Source organism: Bombus pyrosoma, linkage group LG13 (assembly GCF_014825855.1).
Source record: "Bombus pyrosoma isolate SC7728 linkage group LG13, ASM1482585v1, whole genome shotgun sequence".
Taxonomy (NCBI): domain Eukaryota; kingdom Metazoa; phylum Arthropoda; class Insecta; order Hymenoptera; family Apidae; genus Bombus; species Bombus pyrosoma.
In genome coordinates, this window is record NC_057782.1 from 4,192,946 (window position 1) to 4,211,989 (window position 19,044).

At 42.6% G+C, this 19,044-nt stretch overlaps 1 protein-coding gene across 7 annotated transcripts in view; it reads right to left on the reverse strand.

Annotated features, from left to right (window-relative positions):
- Nucleotides 1–16,929, reverse strand: part of LOC122574402 (homeotic protein distal-less) — a 112,366-nt gene extending 95,437 nt beyond the window's left edge. The window contains exons 1-2 of one of the 7 annotated variants that reach the window (XM_043741957.1): nucleotides 15,107–16,929; nucleotides 6,408–6,631 (exon numbers count right to left, since the gene is read on the reverse strand). In XM_043741957.1, coding sequence (XP_043597892.1) covers nucleotides 6,408–6,631; nucleotides 15,107–15,590 — 708 coding nt within the window. In that variant the 5' untranslated portion in view covers nucleotides 15,591–16,929. Of the gene's footprint in view, nucleotides 1–6,407; nucleotides 6,650–15,091 lie in introns of all 7 variants that reach the window. The other 6 variants (XM_043741955.1, XM_043741954.1, XM_043741956.1 and 3 more) reach the window with 6 other exon arrangements.
- Nucleotides 16,930–19,044: the final 2,115 nt, after the last annotated feature.

Consider the following 19,044-nt stretch of genomic DNA (forward strand, 5'->3'; position numbering starts at 1 on the left):
CCTTTTGATTAGAAACCAATCGTCTCTAAAGAATACTTAATTTTGTTTTACTGCTTCGGTCTCATAGGAAGTTTTAGAAATTTCTGCGCATAAGTGCATTCAATAAGTAAAAGAACAAATAAGCAAATAGATTTGTCATATTCCGTGTTAATTTTAATATCAAAAATAGTCGTACACAATTTATTACAGTAAATAGAATTATTAAATAATCTGAAATACTATATAAGTCTGTGGTAACGGAAAAGACGTAGATAATTAACGCACTACTTAAAACATGGTTTTCCGCGTTACATTGATTTACATACCTATCACGCGTGTGCCTGTACATTGTATTTTAATGATCGTTTTAACATCAGTTTTTCTTACAATATTGTGTGAATAACATGTCAATCACTCGAGTTGTGAGACCTTTTTGTTTTTATTTGCTTGGGCGTTGCGATAATATGATAGTAGCAATCCCATAATTGTTGTATATCAAACCTTGCAATATCGAACCAGAGTAAAGTAATATTTCTAAAGAGAGAAAATTAATCTAACATCTTGAATAACCAAGAAATTTAACTTTAACTTGTCTTTCACTTCTCTATAGTATCTCGCTAGTAGAATGAAAATTATAAAAAAGAAAGATAAACGAGGTTTCGCTTGTCTATTTGAAAGGCCCCTTTTCCTTCACTTCGAAATCTTTCTCTCTTTTTCCATTCGAAGATCACGTCGATCGATCAATCGAATCGAGAAGCCCGAATCACTTTTTCTTCCACGAGCAAAAGATCGTGTAACGCGATCATTCATTTTTCATCCTCTTAGTTCCATCTCCTGCACATACCAACATCTCAAACTACATACACATTTACGATTCACGTATGGATATATACCCGCTCATGCATGGATAATAATTATTTGCACGTTAATTTTCACCTTAATTCCCACAGCTCTCGGATTTTCTGCAAATGCATCGCGTGTTGCATCAAAATTTTCTGCGACCTTGATCCTGATGCACGAACGGTACCAGTCAGTTATTTATTAATCATCGTCCAAAGGTGTTGAGGATATGTGGGTAAAGGCAAGAAGAATTCGTTACATGAAACTCTAGTTAATCCCGGTTCATTCCTATCGAAGAATGTTGGCACACGAATTGAAGAATAAATCTTGCATTGCAAACCGTTCCTGTTATAGAAAGTTTCGTTGGAGAGAATGGAAAAATCTCGTTTGAATTCTCGAAGTTCCACGCAATGGCGCGCGGATAAATGCAGCGAAAGGCGTTACACTGTCGATCGATCGTTGGTTTTATATATCGCCCTTTGAGTGACAGCATTATCTTATTCCCGGAGCGTACAAAGTGATCGATATAGAGGGGTAGTTCGGCTCGATCGTTCACCGGTCGCCGTAATATCGATATCGAGTACTATCTACGTCTTTCATGCCCCTTTCAATAATAAATAACAGGAAGTATAGAGGATGATCCACCGGTGCGTAGCTTTCGATGGCCACTTAGAGAGGTGCTGGAACTTGCGAAGCGTGTTAGACACCCTTAAGGCAACCTTACGTAAACCTTGATAGAATATTTTCAGAATATCGGCTAAACATATGACATGCATTTAAATGAACGTTGAATAAAACTTTGGCTGAATTTTTGATGAATATTGGACAAAGCTTTGCACGAGTTTCGACGGAATTTTGGAGTGAATTTTGAAATGTTTTGAAAGCCGAAAACTTTTTCAGCAGCGTTAGTTTCAGATCATCGAATAAACCTCTGAGTGAATTTTAAGTAAATCTTGGATAAGTATTGTAAACAAGTGAACATTAGACAAACCGTGGATGAAATTCTTAGGTGAAATTCGTACACATTAAATGAGCACATTGAGCGAATCTTTGAATGACTGTTGAGTGAATTTCGGACGAATATCGAGCGAAGGTTGGGTGTACCCTGGATACCTCGAATCTTCGGGGGTAAACGTACTTCGGAACATTCAGATTTCGAATTCACTCGGCGTGCAGTTCTTCCCTTGGTGTGCGCGACTTTCGAATCTCGTTTCGACGCGTTGGCATTCCCAGGGCCAATGAGGAGAGATCGACCACGTTGGTCGGCGAAGACGAAGAAAAAGGAACCACCACGCCCAAGGTACGTGGCAGGAACGCAGACGGTCGTGTTGGTACCTATGTAGCCGCGTCTACGTGTCTATCCCCTTTGCACGTACACGTTTCTGCTCGCGACGATGTGTACTTCGCGTGTACAAGTACTCTCTATCCTTATTGCCCGCTTTCTTTCTTTCTCTTTCTTCCTGTCGGTGTAGCAGCACAGCGGCACGAACGCGCTACCACGTCCTCAAATTGAAGTCTCGAAGAAAAAGAGATGCGTGGCCTCACTTCTCTGGTTCAGATCTCCTCCACCGTTCTTTCTTCTTCTTCTTTTCGTATCGTCTTCGTCGTTTTCCGTGGCGAAGTTGAACACCACGAGCAAACCAAAGGGCAACCGAGAAGAAGGAAGGAAGGGAGAGGGAGGGAGAGGCGCGGATAAGAAGATGTCGAAGAAGGGACGACACAGAGCGAAAGAGATACAAAGAGACGAAGCGGTTTCGAAGCGAGGAGGAGGAGACCAGCAACGAAGGGAAGATGGAAGAGTCTCTGAAGGCTCTGTAGGCGCCATGTTGCTGGCGATGACAAGAAACCCGATGCGACGGTAGCAGGGCCAACGGAGCAGGCACAGGCGCTTGCTCGAACGCCTTGATTGGCCGATTACAGATTATACACGGTACACCCTGAAGAGATGCATCGGCCGCAAGCTTCGTCGGAATCAGCTACCGCGGTGCTGCGGAGACTTGGTCGAGGATGTTGCATCGAGTATGATTCACGGAGATTTGGAAGCATCGCAATGGAAACTACCCTTGTGTGGAAAAGAAATAGTAGAAAATAGAGAAAGATATTGAAGAAGCTTTAGAAATAGATACGTAACTTCGTTAAACTTGAGAATTCTGAGAATTTAGATTCATGAGGATAGATCGTTATTTAATACAATAATTTTATCGATCGATCATTTTTTTCAGGAATTTCTCTCCTTAAAGTACAGTTCAAGAATCAGGAGCTTTGTAGTGGAATGTACTCTTATGATAAAAGAAAGGGGCGAAATATGGGCAATACCGAAGAAATGCTAGGGAAAGCTATGTAAAATTGAATAATTCTATGAATTTCGATTCGATAAAGAAGTCACTGTATTAATTTCCTTCACAAATTTCGCACCTCGAATTACGCTTGAAGATGCGGAAGCTTTGTATTAGAAGCTACCCTCGTACAAACAGAAGAAATGAAACGTGAATAATATTGAAGAAACTTAAGAATTCCGTGAATTTAGATACGGTGACGATTAATCATTTTTGCCAGCGGTTTCCTCCTTCGAATTACACTTTTAATATTTCTTAGAAGAGAAAAATATGTTGACATTTTTCTTTACGCGTCAAATTTTGTAACAGTGCAAACGAATTATGGATAACTCAAGACTTTCTAGTTCTCCCTCAAAGTAACAAATTGAATTCAGGAATGGAAAATTCCGATTCTAGAGTCTTCTGTTGAAAGTCAACCAGTCGGGATGCTCTGTTCCGTGTTATTTTGCAAACAACCTGACACGGTGCCGCGATTACTCATCAGGCTGCGTCGAGCTCGATTCTCTGGCAGAAGGAGAAAGGGGAATAACTCCCGCGGAGCTCAGACTAATGAAATTATCCGGTCCGGGACCCCCTGCAACGACATCAGCAACCTACGACAGCCAGTTATCCCGTGATTACGCGATACGCAGTTACGTATCACTATGTGTGTACCTATGAGAAAACCACTAGTCTTTTGACATCTATTGAACCCCCGGGGAAGGAAGGGGGGAGGCTAAATACAAATAAATCAATTTGGGGTCAATTTCCATTGTGAAATCAGGGCTATTATTTGACGTACTTAATATCTACGACCAATAAATCATGATTTAACTCACTGACTGTGTCTAACGTACATATTGCTATTTCTCTGCGGAAGCTACACACGCTTTTTATCAAACGTCTTTCCTTAGTTATCTCTGGTATGTTTGATGTAATTAATTGTATTTGCTTCAATTGCACGGTTTAGTGTTTTGCTTCTTTCTCTGTTAACTTTTGTGTTAAAAATCTTCATTAATATCCAGCCTCAAAAAATCCAATGATTGAATTAGTGGTTATTTTTTAGAATCTAGCAGATTAATTCTAGATAATTGAGAGGACGCAACGTATACGTCACTGGCAGGGAATGTGTAAATCAACGAGCAATACCGATACATCCGATTTAATCCATATTTCACAGAGAAATTTTTGAGAATAATTCTAAGAAAATATTATGCGTAATAATACAAAAAATCTGGTAATTGAAACAGGGGAGAAATAATAGTCGTATAAATAATTGAATAACGAGAAAAAGATTCTTCCATGATTTTTACGATAACTCAAACCTTCCACGTGAATTAATCGTAACAATCAATCACTGCGCAGCTGATCACTATAATCTCGCACCATCTATATGGCATTGATAAACGCGGTTGAAGGAATTTTCCCTCGGTTCGCTTCTTTTTCCAGTCGAAAGTAGTCAAAACTTAATTAGGGTAACCGGATTCAATCGAAGAGTCGTAAAACTGACAAAACTTGAAGGATTTCGCAAAATCACGAATGCGGCTTTAATCGAATACATTGCCGACATAGCGCATAAATCGTGGTCAGAGATATATCGAAATTAAGATTTCGCAAGCGGGTACGGTTCGTTTCAATTAGCTCGAAGGCGCGATCGCGGTCTAATAAATCGTTAATTGGGAGTCGTGGGATTATCCGCAAGAAATTCATGACTTGGAGGATACCAGCGTCAATTAGCTTTTGACCATAGGTTCAGCCTAATAAATCGTTAATTGGAAACCAAACCGGATAATTAGCGGAAAGCCAGTACCGATGTCCACCGTGAAAAACTAAAAAACTTCACGATCGTCCGGCTACTGGAATTATTTATGGTCTTCTCGTTAGTGTCTCGCGGCTGATTTTCTCCCCGTTGCCGATACGCTGCACGCTAGTACCGGCAACCCTATCCTCCCGGTGTCCAGGGCGTGGCGGATCGGTGATTTAGTAAAGTCATTTGTGCCGATAATGCTGACAGATGCCGTCCATCGAGAGTCCTGTTACCCTGGACTCTCCGTGCAACAGGATCTTCTCGTGGTTTCGAGGGGTGGACGCGAAACATGACTATGTTTCGTGGATACCGCGCGGAAATTTGAAGAAAAATTGCACACGTGGGTTAATTATAAAAATAGAAGAATTTTACTAGTAAAGTTTCACGGAAAAAATCGTACCGCGTTCGAAGATAACTATAGCTTCGAATTTAGAATGCAATTTTGGAAGATTAAAAGGTATCACTTGTGAATATTGCACGGTAGATTTAAAAAAAAAGACAGCGTATATGGATTGATTAAAAAGTACAAGAATTCTATTAGTGGAGTATTATTGGAAAAATTTGAGCTGCGCTTGAAGATTATAAATTAATCAGATTGTAGCTTCTGATACCGAATGCAATTTCGGAAGAGTCAGGTCGGAAAATGTGAAACGTGAAAGATCGTCTCTCGCGAATATTTGGGAGCGAAATATTTTCCAGATAGAAAAATTGTTGAATTATATAGAATTGTAAGACTGTGGAAAAGTTTCAGTGTGAGAAGATTCAGGGGGAGAATACGGGAACGTGATCGTCTTCCGCGAATATTCCAAAGAAGTGTCTTTAGCACGTGGATTAAATTAAATCTGCACGACTCGTGAACTAATCATACTTTAAGAATTCAAAGCTGGTCAGTTTCCTTCGTGGAATGCAATTTATTTCAGCGATTCAGAATGCACAATTGTACAATTCGAAGAATGCAGAAGACAAGCCAGGACAATCTATCTGTTCGGTAAATACACGCGGTAAAAATCCACTGAAGAAGAATATCTTATACAAATTAAATTAATCTAAACCAACATTTGCAGTGATTCTCAGGGATTATACCAGAAATTTTCCGCGCCTTCCTCTATCTTAATGCAACATCCGAGGATATTACGAGCGTTCTTGGAGGAATTTTCTTGCCATACGAAGCTGAACGCGTACCGAATGAAATTTTCATGGAAACCGCGCTTAATTGCCGGGAGATAACGTGAAAACGCACTGGATTCCAGGCCTAAGAGTCACGGAACAACGTAAGCCCCGTGTTGATTCGCGTGACGAGTGCAGCGTTCATCATCCCACCGACGATGTAGTGCACGTGAATTTCGTTGCACGTGAGAACAACGTACGTCGTATTAGTACTTCCGTGAGAGAAAATTGATCGCGAAAAGAAAGAAGAATTAAAGAAACAAGCACGACAGAAAAATAAAAAGAAATATAACACTTACCTGGGTTTGCGTCAGTCCAAGACTCGCCGCGAGCTCCGCTCTTTCTGGTAGCGCGAGATATTGCGTTCTCTGGAACCGCCTGTTAAGCTGTTGCAACTGAAGGCTGCTATAGATTGTTCGTGGTTTCCTCATCTTCTTGCCTTTACCGTTTCTCAAGGAACCACCGCCACCACCGCCGAGCTCGTCGACGAGACTGCCACCCTTGTCACCCAATGGCGAGAGGTCTGCGAACATGCACCACCCTAACATCAACTTTCAGAATCCTCATCACCGATTGTGTACGAACTAAAGAGAAATTTAACGAAAACCTAAACAAAACTATTCGACAGATACTTGATTCACGGCACATTTAGAACGATAGAACGATTTAATTAACTGATCCAAATTCGAAACGATTCGTTGACGTTTGTGGGAAGAGAAAAGAACGAAAGGAATGGAAAGAGAAATTAGTTGAACGCATTGTAGCATCGAAAGAAAAGGATGAAAGGCTTGTCGAAGATCGCGACAAAGGTTCGGGCGTAGGTAGCCGCGATAAATCATGATTAATCTCGTGTAATTTGCCACGTGTGATCGCTATCGTGGCGAACAATATCGGAGTGCTAACCATAGTGTAATTAATTAAAAAAAATTGTTATAAATTAATCATCGAATAATTACGCACCGACTAAATAAACGCATCGTGCCAGCCCGGCGAACGCTATCGTACGTACGATCACGCCATTATGTTTATACCCTAATTACAATGTAGCGTAATACGGCGCGCGGTGTGAATCCTTGAACGTAACACAGTCATTTAGAAATCCAAACAGGCCAGCCTTGTCATTTTCCACCTAATGCGGCGCGTTCAAGGAAATGTCATCCTGGAAAATTCAGCATACGCGCGTATCTGTGTGTGCATGCTTTGAAAATCGGCATAGTGTAACATACATCAACATGGCCTCCATCAAACAGGCGTAACAGAAAATTCTCGAACGTAGCATGGTTGATAACAAAACTTGTAATTACCAACTTTTGAATTAGTAATTCGAAATTTCTAACTACTCGCGCGCGATCTTCTACCTTTATGAAATCTATAGCGATCAGTCGGATATGCATACGACGCGTGTACACATACGTACGATATGATTTTTATGATTTATTGCTGGCCGTGTCACCAGTAACGGGGGCGTGGAAGACTGACCCGTGGATCAACGAGTTTCAAGATCGATCGCGGAACGACACGGAGATTTTGATTACGCGTAAAATGGCAGATATTAACAAGCAACCCCTGCTATACCTGATCTTTTCTTGCCAGGTTATATATGTACGTACACCATACTTGGCGGGATATTTACGATACGCAATCGCGTGTTAGGAGGAGTTACGGGGTCTTTCCATCGGCAAGGATTCTTCCAGAAGGCGGTGTCCTTCGTTTAACGAGACGTTTTTGCGCTGTCGTGACCGGTATCGTCGAATACATTAACCTACACGATTTTATGTCAGGTTGAACGCGATAATGCTTATTCGGTGTTTTATCGTGGCAGGTCAGTGGAGCCATGATGTCGCCAAATATAACGTGTCATTTCGAAAGGAATAATAGCCGTCCCGTTATCTTTACGCATTTTTATGCCAATGTCTTTGACATGTAGCGACGCTCTATTGATAGGACGCGCTATGTTTCTGTGGAAAATATCGTAGCTTAATTAAATACCAAAAAAAAAAAACTGTCTTTTTGCTGCGATTAATTAAAATTTTCAATTTTTAAATTCAACGTGTTAACCACTACTGGTAAGCAAGTTCATGGTACATTTATAATGTAGCATATTTTGTTTGAATGATAGTAATCAAGCTTTCATTCTATCTGATTTCGGAATTAGATATGCGCTTCTTTTATTCCGATGGATTTATTACCTGCTTCTGAAAAGGAGTATATTTTTTGAACCTAAGCAATTATTTTCCTTTCCTATTAACAATCTTGATATGAACTCAAAAAAATCTGCAAAAGTTTTTTCATACTTTCCTCTTTCGTTTGAAAATCAGGGAAAATGTATAAAAGGAACGGTGCTGGAAAGAATTTCTGTTTCATCATCGATTATCCATAAATCCCAAGAAACATAAAACTAGGACACACCAAACCGATACGAATTACCATTTTTACCATTGGATTTCCAATTTTTGTACATTTATAGACAGTTCAAAATGCATCAAATATGCAAAAATATTTAAAATGTCCAGTGTAGAATCTCCAATTAGGACACATTTCTATATGGAATCTTCGTAAAAACACAAATTTACATAAGTATCCGTCTAAGCACAAACATCGTGAATTACGCTATAATGCATATACCGAACACATTGCCAATCATTCCATTGATTATGAATGAATCACCGCGATAATCACAACCTATGATGCAACATCGTGGCACAGAAGTGCATAAAAGCATAAAGTTCAGTGAAAACTGTAAGAAAAATCGGGAAACGAAGGAGAGGCACGGTTTTACGATACATTTTTCTCGGGAGTGCTTGTGCGTTGCAAGAGCTCGCGGAGTCATTAGCGCGACGGTGTATGCAAAGCGGTCGCTGAAAACCGCTCCGGTCGCGGTGAAACTACTACTTTAGCATAATTCGCGCGGCTCATTTGCGAGCGGTCGTGCGTTCCCCGTTTCCTTTACGCGCGCGTTCCCTTCCCGATTTTCGCGTGTACGCGATCGATCGATCCGCGGTTGCCTGTTATTTCACCGGGAATAACCGTTCTCGAAGAGGCAATTTATCGTCCTATATATCCTCGATGCAGATATAAAAGCAACCACGATACCGTAAAATATAATTAATACACCATTCATCAGAACCAAGAGGTTAACGTTTCGCGAGTGATCAACGATTCTACGCGAGTTTCTGTGAAAAATCGTTTGGTCACGGATCGAAAAGAACTGTGCTAAGCCTCGATGCAGATGAGCGGCGCAGTTGCGATTTCGCTCAGGCGACGATGTGTAATTCGATGGGTTTGTGCTTCTAAGATTTGATACAGACGAGCGAGTTTCGTCGCGTGAACGCAGTGTGTTGAATTACGTAGGGAAATATATGTGAGTGAGCGAATTCGCAATAATTTCGCGCGAATTTGCGATGCATAAAAATCGAGGAGCGCGCAGTTCAACATATTTGTATTTACTATATGCCTAGATATATTCGACTGTAACGTGCGAATTTTTGCTATTTTTAGCGATTTACGTATAATTCGCTGAATACGAAAGAACTTGCGTTTATGTATATTGATGTCTGTAATAATTCCAGTGACTTCGAAATTTGATAGATATTGCCTGAACACTTTGATTCTAAAATATATATAACTTCTAATCACTGATAAACTTAAAATAATATTTGTGTAAGTGTAACAAAAAGCCTTTACCTAACTTCTATAGAAAGGATAAAATAAAATGTAACAAATGCGTTCCTTAAATAATTATCAGTAATACTGACAGACAACGGTCAGAAAAGGAAAATCATATATGAAAAAAAAAATTCCCAATTTTAGAATTATCTGCGAAGATAAAAATATTCGTTGAAAAATGAAAAAGAAATAAGAATCCTCATACATATTATCACATGTCCGACAATGAGCGTTATTATATCGCTATATGTGCATTGTTTTCTGTTCGCTAACGTTGCATGCCTGGTAAAAAAAAAAACTCTCACGAGCAAAAAAACCACTCCTCCGTATCGAGCCTCGTATTTCTAATAACACAATGCACATGACCATGCAATCCAGCTATTCGACGAATAAATCTGTCAAATCTCACACCATCGCCACTAAAAAATCGCAACGTCTCTCTGCGTCCAGCTCTAGCCCTGTCAATGGAATACGAAGTCAAGTCCGAGTGGAAAAACAGCAGAGTTAGAGACGAATAGTTTATCGTCGATCGCAACAGCTAGCCGCGACCGGTGCACTTTGCGTGACGACCATTCGAACCCCACTTTTCTCATTGTCAGCTGGGGGGACGAACCAGGATCCGGTTGAGTGGCAGCCACACGATATCTACGGATGTATCTAAGCCAGAGAAAACACGACTTCCGTGCAAAATCTTCTAACCTACGAGAAGAGAAAAAGAAGAGAAGGAAGAAAAAGAAAATCCATCGTCGCGGCCATCATCATCCATAAAGCAATTTGGAATTCCCATCTTCGAAGACCTGTCGGGTGATCCAATAGTGCTCCAGGCCGGTGTTCCTAATCCTTGTGAAAACAACCGTTTAATACCTAATCCATCACCCTGGCTACAGACCCCAGAACTCTCTATCCGAAGGGTGCATTGTCTTTGAACCGTTCCGGATTAATTTTGCCGGTGGTTGGTTGTTACCAGGCCCAGTGACTAATGTGCAGTTCGGTAAAGGTAGCCACGCTAATTGGATTCTGGTTCCTGGGATCGTTTGCTTCTTTGCGACTCGACATGGATGGGCTCAACGTCGATAACAAAGCAACGGTCAAACGGAGAAAAAGGCTCGGCCAGGGACGATGTTAATGGACGGTTCATTTGTCGCAACCGATGAGATTGCTAGTTGATATACGGCTACTACCTAACAGTGAACTGTTTACGCATTGTCGAGTGTAAGCTCGGTACGGTACACGATTGTGTACACGGTACGAGATCATCCCTTCTTTCGTACTCTCCTCATTCTGAGAAGTCGTCGCAAGTAAAGTTTCGGACGACTTCATTAATCTTCCTTGGTCATATATGTTTTATGTGGAAGTGGGAGTGGAATGGAATTGGGAGAAGAAGATCGGAAGAAGTATAAAATAACATTGAAAAGTTAACAGTTATGGTCAACGAAAGGAGACAGTGGTGGAAGGAGTTACGAACTTAATGTTGTAAAAGTACGTCTTGAAAATTTATATTGCTACGTATAGGCTGAATACATTAAAAGAAAAACTGCAACGCCAGTGAACGTAGTTTATGCAATGACAGAAGTCAAAAGAGAATAATCCACAATGTCGGTAGTTGAATTAAAGATTGAGATCAATTTTAGAACAGACATGGATAGATTTTATATTTCCATTCCATATGGAAATATATAAATGCAGCTAAATTACGAACAGCTTTTAAAAATAGTTTATTAAATGTGAATTACGAAACGTTACACGTGACTCGTAGCATGATGTTGATGGAATGGTATTCAAATATTTTATATATTTGCCTCTTCTCTAACAAGGGTATTAAATTGGAGGTGTCAAGTATTTTGCCAGAAAGGTAGTTGAAAGGAACGACACGCGGCAGGTGGCCAGAGCCCGAGGAGGATGTGCAAACAATAGCGTGCTCCTTTGTAATTAACTCGCGATCGCGATTCTAAAACGATATTTATTATTTAATTAATTCAATCGCTTTCATCAGGCTCCGTGCCTGATTCACGGAGGATTACGAGCAGCAAAGAGCAACGGGCAAATTCTTTCCTCGCAATTTGTCACACGTGTAAACGAGCATCTCGTAATGATTAATCGCAAACGATCGGCACACGATATGTTCGAATTAACCAATTATCGCCGTACAATTACGACAAATCGCGCGTTACCACGCGGAAGAACGCGTGTAACTTTCTTTAATCGTAAAAGATAACAATAAGAAGCAAAAAGGAAAATAGAAAACGCTTAAGAAAGAAAAAAAAAAGCATTACGATGACCGAGTGATCTACGAGGATCGGCGGAGCAATCAATAATCGACGTAGCAACACGTGGCTATCGTTCGATAGATCAATTCTACATTATCGTAACCGCTCTCTGAGAACGCTGTTAATGGAGGCAGACATAACGTTACGACAGGGCAATCGCGATTTGTCGCCATTCGTCGGAAACACAACGACGAACTCTCTCCTCGAGCAGAATTTTCTACCACGCTAATCCGGTTCTTACGCGAACTCGTCATAGTTCTATCCTGCTGGGGTCCGTTCTAATGGTTTATGAAAACCGAGCACGAAGAAATTGTCATCCTAATGAGAGAAAATGACCTATAATCTGAACGATTCCGTGGAATCGTGGAACCCATTCGAAAGAACGCATCGTAGAACATTTGCCCATTACCGATCACGGACCCTCGGAAAATACGTTCGTTTCTTCGTTCCCATCGATGGTCAAGTATTTGCAATTTTCCAAATCGAGAGGAAAGGAAGGAAGGGAGAAGAAATTGCCGAGAGTCAGAGCCCTCGATCGTTTTACTGGATTCTTCTATGCAACGATGGGTAAACGTATCGTGTAACGTGCGAATATCTCAAGGGACGAACCCTTTTTTCATATGCTTCACCATCGGAGGGATTCACCGTTTCCTTTCTATCCATATTTATCTATTTTTTCCCTACTCTCCTAGCAATTTTCGACAAACTCACCGATTCAAGATTACCTATAACCGATATCCCAGTGCTTCGAATTACGGAAGGGGTGGTTCCAAACAGGCGAGAACCTCTCGTGCTTTTCATAATGCAGGAACGTTAGAACGTGAACGTTTGCGGCGGTAAAAGACAGGTGGAAAGGAAGAAGAACCATCGGTCATTATTAATTTACGCGATAGATAGGGTTCGCAGGGGAGGTTGCCGATTGTCCCCTTCAGAAAAGACACAAGCCTATAGCGAGTTCCCGTAGAGAAGGAAAAACTCGTGTAAATTCCTCTTCAATTAATTTAGGATTTTATCGAGTGTCTTCCGTGTCGGGAATACCGTCGCGTCTAAAGAACTAAATATTGCACGTTTCTATCGACGGCAACGACGATATCGTCGCTCGTGTTCGTCGATTCGCGGCTGACAGCTTCATCAACAAAGCGATACGATATACCACTGGTATTTCGAGCGATAATTCTAAAACTGACGCATCTTGTTGATCGTTTCTTTTCAATCGTTGCAACGACGAGCTTACTTAGCGAGGAATCGATGCTGATTTTTCTTTCACAGCGCACAGTGAGAAATTCATAGAAAGTTTCCCTTTATAAATAACGAAATTTGCAAGATTTGAAAGAGGCTGATGGAATTTTGCAATTGCTGATTGAGGATATTTCGAGTACCCTAAAGCTAATCTTACAATTCGGAGACTGTTTGCACGTGGCTAAATAGTTTTACAATTGTGTGAATTTAAAAATAATTGATTACAAAGGACTTTGTAATTATTGATCGACATTCTGCGAATATTTCTTCTTTCTGAGCACGTTGCTGTATGAATAATTTCATACATTGGACGAAGATGAAAATACGTACGTGCATCTAACTGTTTCTATTCCAACTGCCTGCATTTACATATTGAATAAAAATTTCTGTGAATTTTTTAGAGTGTCAAGTTGATTTATGAGAGAAACAAATTGCAGTTTCACGGAAGTAAAACCTTATCAGGAAGAAAAGACAAAGATGAGAAATACAAAGATGTTTAGCGAAATAACAACCAGCTTTGTATACCTAATTGCTTGGCGTTAGCCAATATGTGAATATAAACTAGAAAAAGAGGACAATTGCATATATCGAATTGCACAATTGCACGATGCACAATTGCATATATCGAAATTTAGTTAACTGTATTGAAATATACAGTAAAAAGTCGCGCGAACTTAAAAGAAGCTGGCGAGGAAAAAACACACGAAGAAGAAGGCGAGGGAAATGTGGAGAGAAACGATGAACAGTTGCGTATCTGACTGCTTGGATATCTAGCGACGCTTTTCGAGGACACACTATTCTCATTCAGCCGAGGGGCTTTTTGTTTCGTTCGTTAGCCGCTTTGCGGGACTTTTTCGGATCCCAAGAGGATTCTCTTTCCTAGTCGTATATCTTATTCCGTTTCTCGGCATTATTGTGCCTGCCCAGGCCGTCGACCGAACCACTACCTGCTACTCTAGATTCTCTCTTCCGTTTTCGTTTCTTTTTTCGTCGAGCGCCTACCTCGCCAGATGCGAAATCAACGAAAGAAGTTTACGATTTTGACTTGGCGTCCGATCGCCACGCGAACGCGCAACCATAATGTATTTCCAACGATCTGACCTCCCACATGTGAAACGTTTCAGGATTAGATAATGCAACTACCAATTTGTGTTAAAAATATCGCAACATCGCTTCTATATAGTTATCGACGAATTATGCGTGGAATTGTAACGAGTATTCGGTTGAAATACCTTAGGAGTGTAACGCGTTTCAAGTGGAATTCTACCGCCGGGATCAGACATCCGACTCTGGGGAAATTTAAAAGTATCGTTATCAGAAAAAGTATCACAATCGAATATAGTAATAGCTATAATTTGACGTCTGATAACGATTCTTCGGGGTATTTCTAGTTGATATGGTTTATGAGAATTATTATTATTTAAAAAAAACTTCGTATTCTAATCTATGCTAATTGCTACTTACTTTGAAAGACTCGCAGCGAATCTATCAATTTAAACTATTCGACCGTATGATTATTAGAAAATAGTATAGCAAGTTTCGCTGCAAACCTTCCAACAGCTCTCCGTTCCAAGAAATTGCTCATAGAAAATCCCTCTTGTGCAAACTTTGAGCTTTTAAGTCAGCTAGTTTGGCAACTTTTAAGATCAGTTGCAAACAAGATCAGAGAAAGGATTCGCTGAATCGTCAACGTACAATCATCGCCTTTCTTCGTCATCGATCGGCGCCGATTTCCAAGGAACGAGGAGCACGGAATTAAGTTAACTATCTCTATTCTAATAGTAGGAATAAAAGAGGCTGCCAATACATACAGTTAGGGTACTCACCGTCCTTGGGCGGTGAGGGGCACTGGGGCGCGTACGATCCCAGGTGATATCCGTAGGCGTTGTGCTGGTGCATGGGCGCGAACGGATATCCGGCTAGCGCGGACCTAGGACTGGGGAATCCTGCATCCGCGTGTTGTTGATTCCCGCTGCCTGGTCCGGACGTTTGGTGACTTAGCGCGCCGACTTGATGCGGGAATTGATGAGCACCAGGCACATTGTGTCCTCCGGGATAACCACCACGTAGACTGGCGGGATTGTACAGATTATTATGTTGCAATTCGATGAATGCCGATTTTCCACTTTGTGAGACGGGCGTGCTCGACGTTGTGCTGTCACCACCATTTCCACCGGGTGGTCCAGGCGTCACCGAGCCCAATCCCGTGTGATGAAGATGCTGTTCCATGTCGGAACCACCGCCTCCGGCACCTGCACCACCGCCACCGCCACCACCGCCGCCTCCAGACGGTCCACCGCCTCCCGACATGCTATTCGGGGTCGGGGTACTAGACGGACAGGGGTCGCCCGCCCCGAATGGGCTCCCCAGGTCCGTGAAGTTGAGCGTCGTCGTGCTGCCCGGACGCTCCACCTTAGTCGCGACGTCGATGCCGCCGCCACAGCCTACGGTTCTCGCGGACAAACTCGCCGACGACGTCGTCGCCGCCGCCGTCGCGCGAACGCCGTACGGGGCCCGAATCTTGGGGCCTCTGTTCCACGTTTCACGACTGGTCACTATCGATTAATGGATCGCTTATGGGAACGATGTTAATTCCCTATAAACAGGCGACATTTGGATATTCCTCATTTACTTCGTTTCAGGATCGTTTTAATGGCTTTATATGGCGTTGCTATATTCGATAGATTTATGAGGCGGTGATCGATGAGGATTGTTCAGAGCAGTTGATTGTGCTGATCTCTTCGCTGCCACTTTACAACGAACTGTAGATGTTCGAATTGTCACTGGATTTAGTTGATCGTTCCTCTCACGTGTTCACCAATGCACTAGTTTCGTAACTCTCCGCCAAGTAGTCTGAGTTAGCTCGGTTACAGTTAGATCACTAAGCACTTCACCCGCGTAGCCTTTACGGAACTGAATCCAATTTCATGGATCGTGTATTTGAGAAAATGCACCAAAGTCATGCACAAGTAGCTTTGCACGGGTCAGCTCGATCTACGGCAACGTTCCCAGCGATCGAATAAACTGCCCATCGGAGTAATGGTTCTTCGCACTGCGACGGAGCGGGCGCTTCACGTTCTTGGTCCCGTCGATCACTGTTCCAACAATCGTCACTGTTAATCACGTTCGACGATCGTGCACCACCGCGAGGATAGTCACGATACCGGGGCGAAATCCGCGGTATACGATCGTCCTGGGTATTCGGGGGCCACACTTGGGATATCGCACGATCGACGCTTTGAAAATTTCGTCTAGCTTCTCCGACGGAGATCCGGTAATCTGTCGGTCGAAACTGTGGTCCTAGTGCGACAGTACACTCGCGCGAACTGCGTGATTTAATTGTACGTCGCCGATGACACAGAGGCGTGCGCGCGCGCGCACGCTCGCTCTCGTTCAGCGGCAACCAGCAAGTGCTTTTTCCACACGCGCGTATGCCGTGATTATTCGACGCCGATGAGCATCGTGGCTCGGCCGACGTGGTTGTCGACGAGAGAAAACGGTCACGACGATTCGCCGATCACCGTAGGGAAGAAGAAGAAGAAGAAGAAGAAGAAGACGACGACGACGACCGACGAAGAAGAGAGAAAAGCACACACGCGCGCCTGGCCCAGTAACTGCAGTGCACACCGCGCGGCGCGGACCGGTATAATGATACATAATGAAGCCGAAGCCTCTCCCCGGAGCCCGGTGCATAGTTTCCGAAAGTCGCCGCGGTGGCGCCACTCAAGGCCACACCCACGTTGGCCGTTAGCACGACACGCGATTGGACGTTCCACCATTCCCCCACTTTGTGTCTGTGACGTCTAGACGATCGATTGGCTGTACGGAGGCCATTATGGTGTCCTTCTGGGTGTTGACGAAATCGGCTCATGCCCACGGTTTACCGACACCCTCGGGGCACCTTCGCTCGTGGAGGTGTTTTCTCTACCTGTCCGGGGACCCTTTTCGTTCGTAGTGCGCGTACGACGCTGCCACTACTCCTGACAGACTCTGTCGGGGGTATAGCTCCGGTAAAGAAAGCCAGAGACCACGCTCGACCAGCGACGCTTGTATGCATGGAGCGCCGAGTTTCGGGCCGCCGCCGCCGCCGCCGCTGACGACGACGAGAGACTCCCCCGTTCCCCTATCTACCGCCAATTCGATGGGAATCGAGGGTTGAGGGTGACGCTGACATCTGGGACGCGAGTGAATTTCCCTTGCCGAAAGATCGGACGTAGTTTCTGTTTCGCTGCTTCCAATTGCAGTATCTAGTGAACTTCTTTCGCCACTTTTCCGCTATCCATCTTAGAATAATTCGAAAATCATACGATTTGACTTTTCCAAGTAATCGAGCAGGTTATTCGTTATTGATATTCGCCATAAAAATTGCAATATCGTCTATTTCGGATCATGCAGATTGTTTTCTTATAATTTCACGGCTTTTGAGATTACATCGAGGCGAAAAACTCCCGAAGATGCAACAAAAAATAGTCGCACGTCAACGCGACAGTTTGGCAACAGACGTCCTTGGCCCCGCCCATTAGCCCACCACGAAAAGAGTGGACCGTTGACGGAGGTGGAATACCTAGGACGACACGTTTTTCCGTTCTCGTGTACACGCAACTCGATCGCTAATTACTCGGTTCCATTTTTCCAGTGAAGCCTTCCACTGAACACATTCGACACTGTAATTTTTCATTAAGGTCGTACACAGTTTCGTACGAAGTTTCCTCGGATCGTCATCCAGTACGTCGCAGGCCCAGGATGATATTCTACGAAATTTTTCTATCTACTCAAAATAATTTTTCCCCGCTTCTTTCGCTTGTCTTTTAAATTTCAGAAAATTTTACAGTCGGAACGTTGGAACGCCGAAGACCGCGCGCCGCGTAAAGGCACGGGAACAACGCGTCGAGCCGTGTGACCTAAATTTTCCTCAAAAGATGCTAATCTGGCTGCGGTGGTCGCATTATAGGTAATAGAATTTTTTATCGGAACAATTTCTCGCCGGCTATACAGGAGTTGGTAGCACGGACGCGGTGTAGAAAAAAATTCAGCCAGTGAGCAAATTTCGTAACGCGCTTGGTCTTTTTGCTGATCGTATCTGCGCGAATGCAGCACGGTCGACAGGTGAAGGCGCGGAAAAGGATCAGATCCCATTCGTGGATAATCCGAAGCGTGGTTGCTCGCCCACGAACAACCTTTGTCTCTTTCTTCTGTCCATGCAATTAATTAGTATGCGAATAATCTTCGCGCACCTGCAATTTCGCCACCATATTCGAGAATCGACACGAGTCTTGTCGAAATTGATCAAAGGGTTGATACGGTAGAACTTTGGCTATCGGAACATCGATTAAGAGAATGATCGATGAACTACAACGTTCAACAGTGGTAAATTTGGAAATGATTTCTCGTAAGAAAGATTGGAAAACAGGAACAGAAACGTAACGAGATTTGGTTGATATTTTTCTTCTTTTTCTTTTTTTTTTTTTTTGCATATTCTTATTCGAAAATGTAATTATCGTAAAATAGCTCATATTTTTGTTCTTGTTCTTGTTTGATATTAATATTTCTAAAACAGTCTAGAATGAATGATCGTTTCTCGTATGGAAACAAAGCGATTCCATTTGATGCATCTCATTCAGTCGATGTTTTACTGTTTGAACAATCAAGGTTTTACTGTATTTCGCAACCTTCTCACGCATCAAAAATACTACCATAAATCATCAGGTCACGTTTTATCAGTGAAATCCCGATATCTTATCAAACGTGTTCGTGTGGTCTTGAA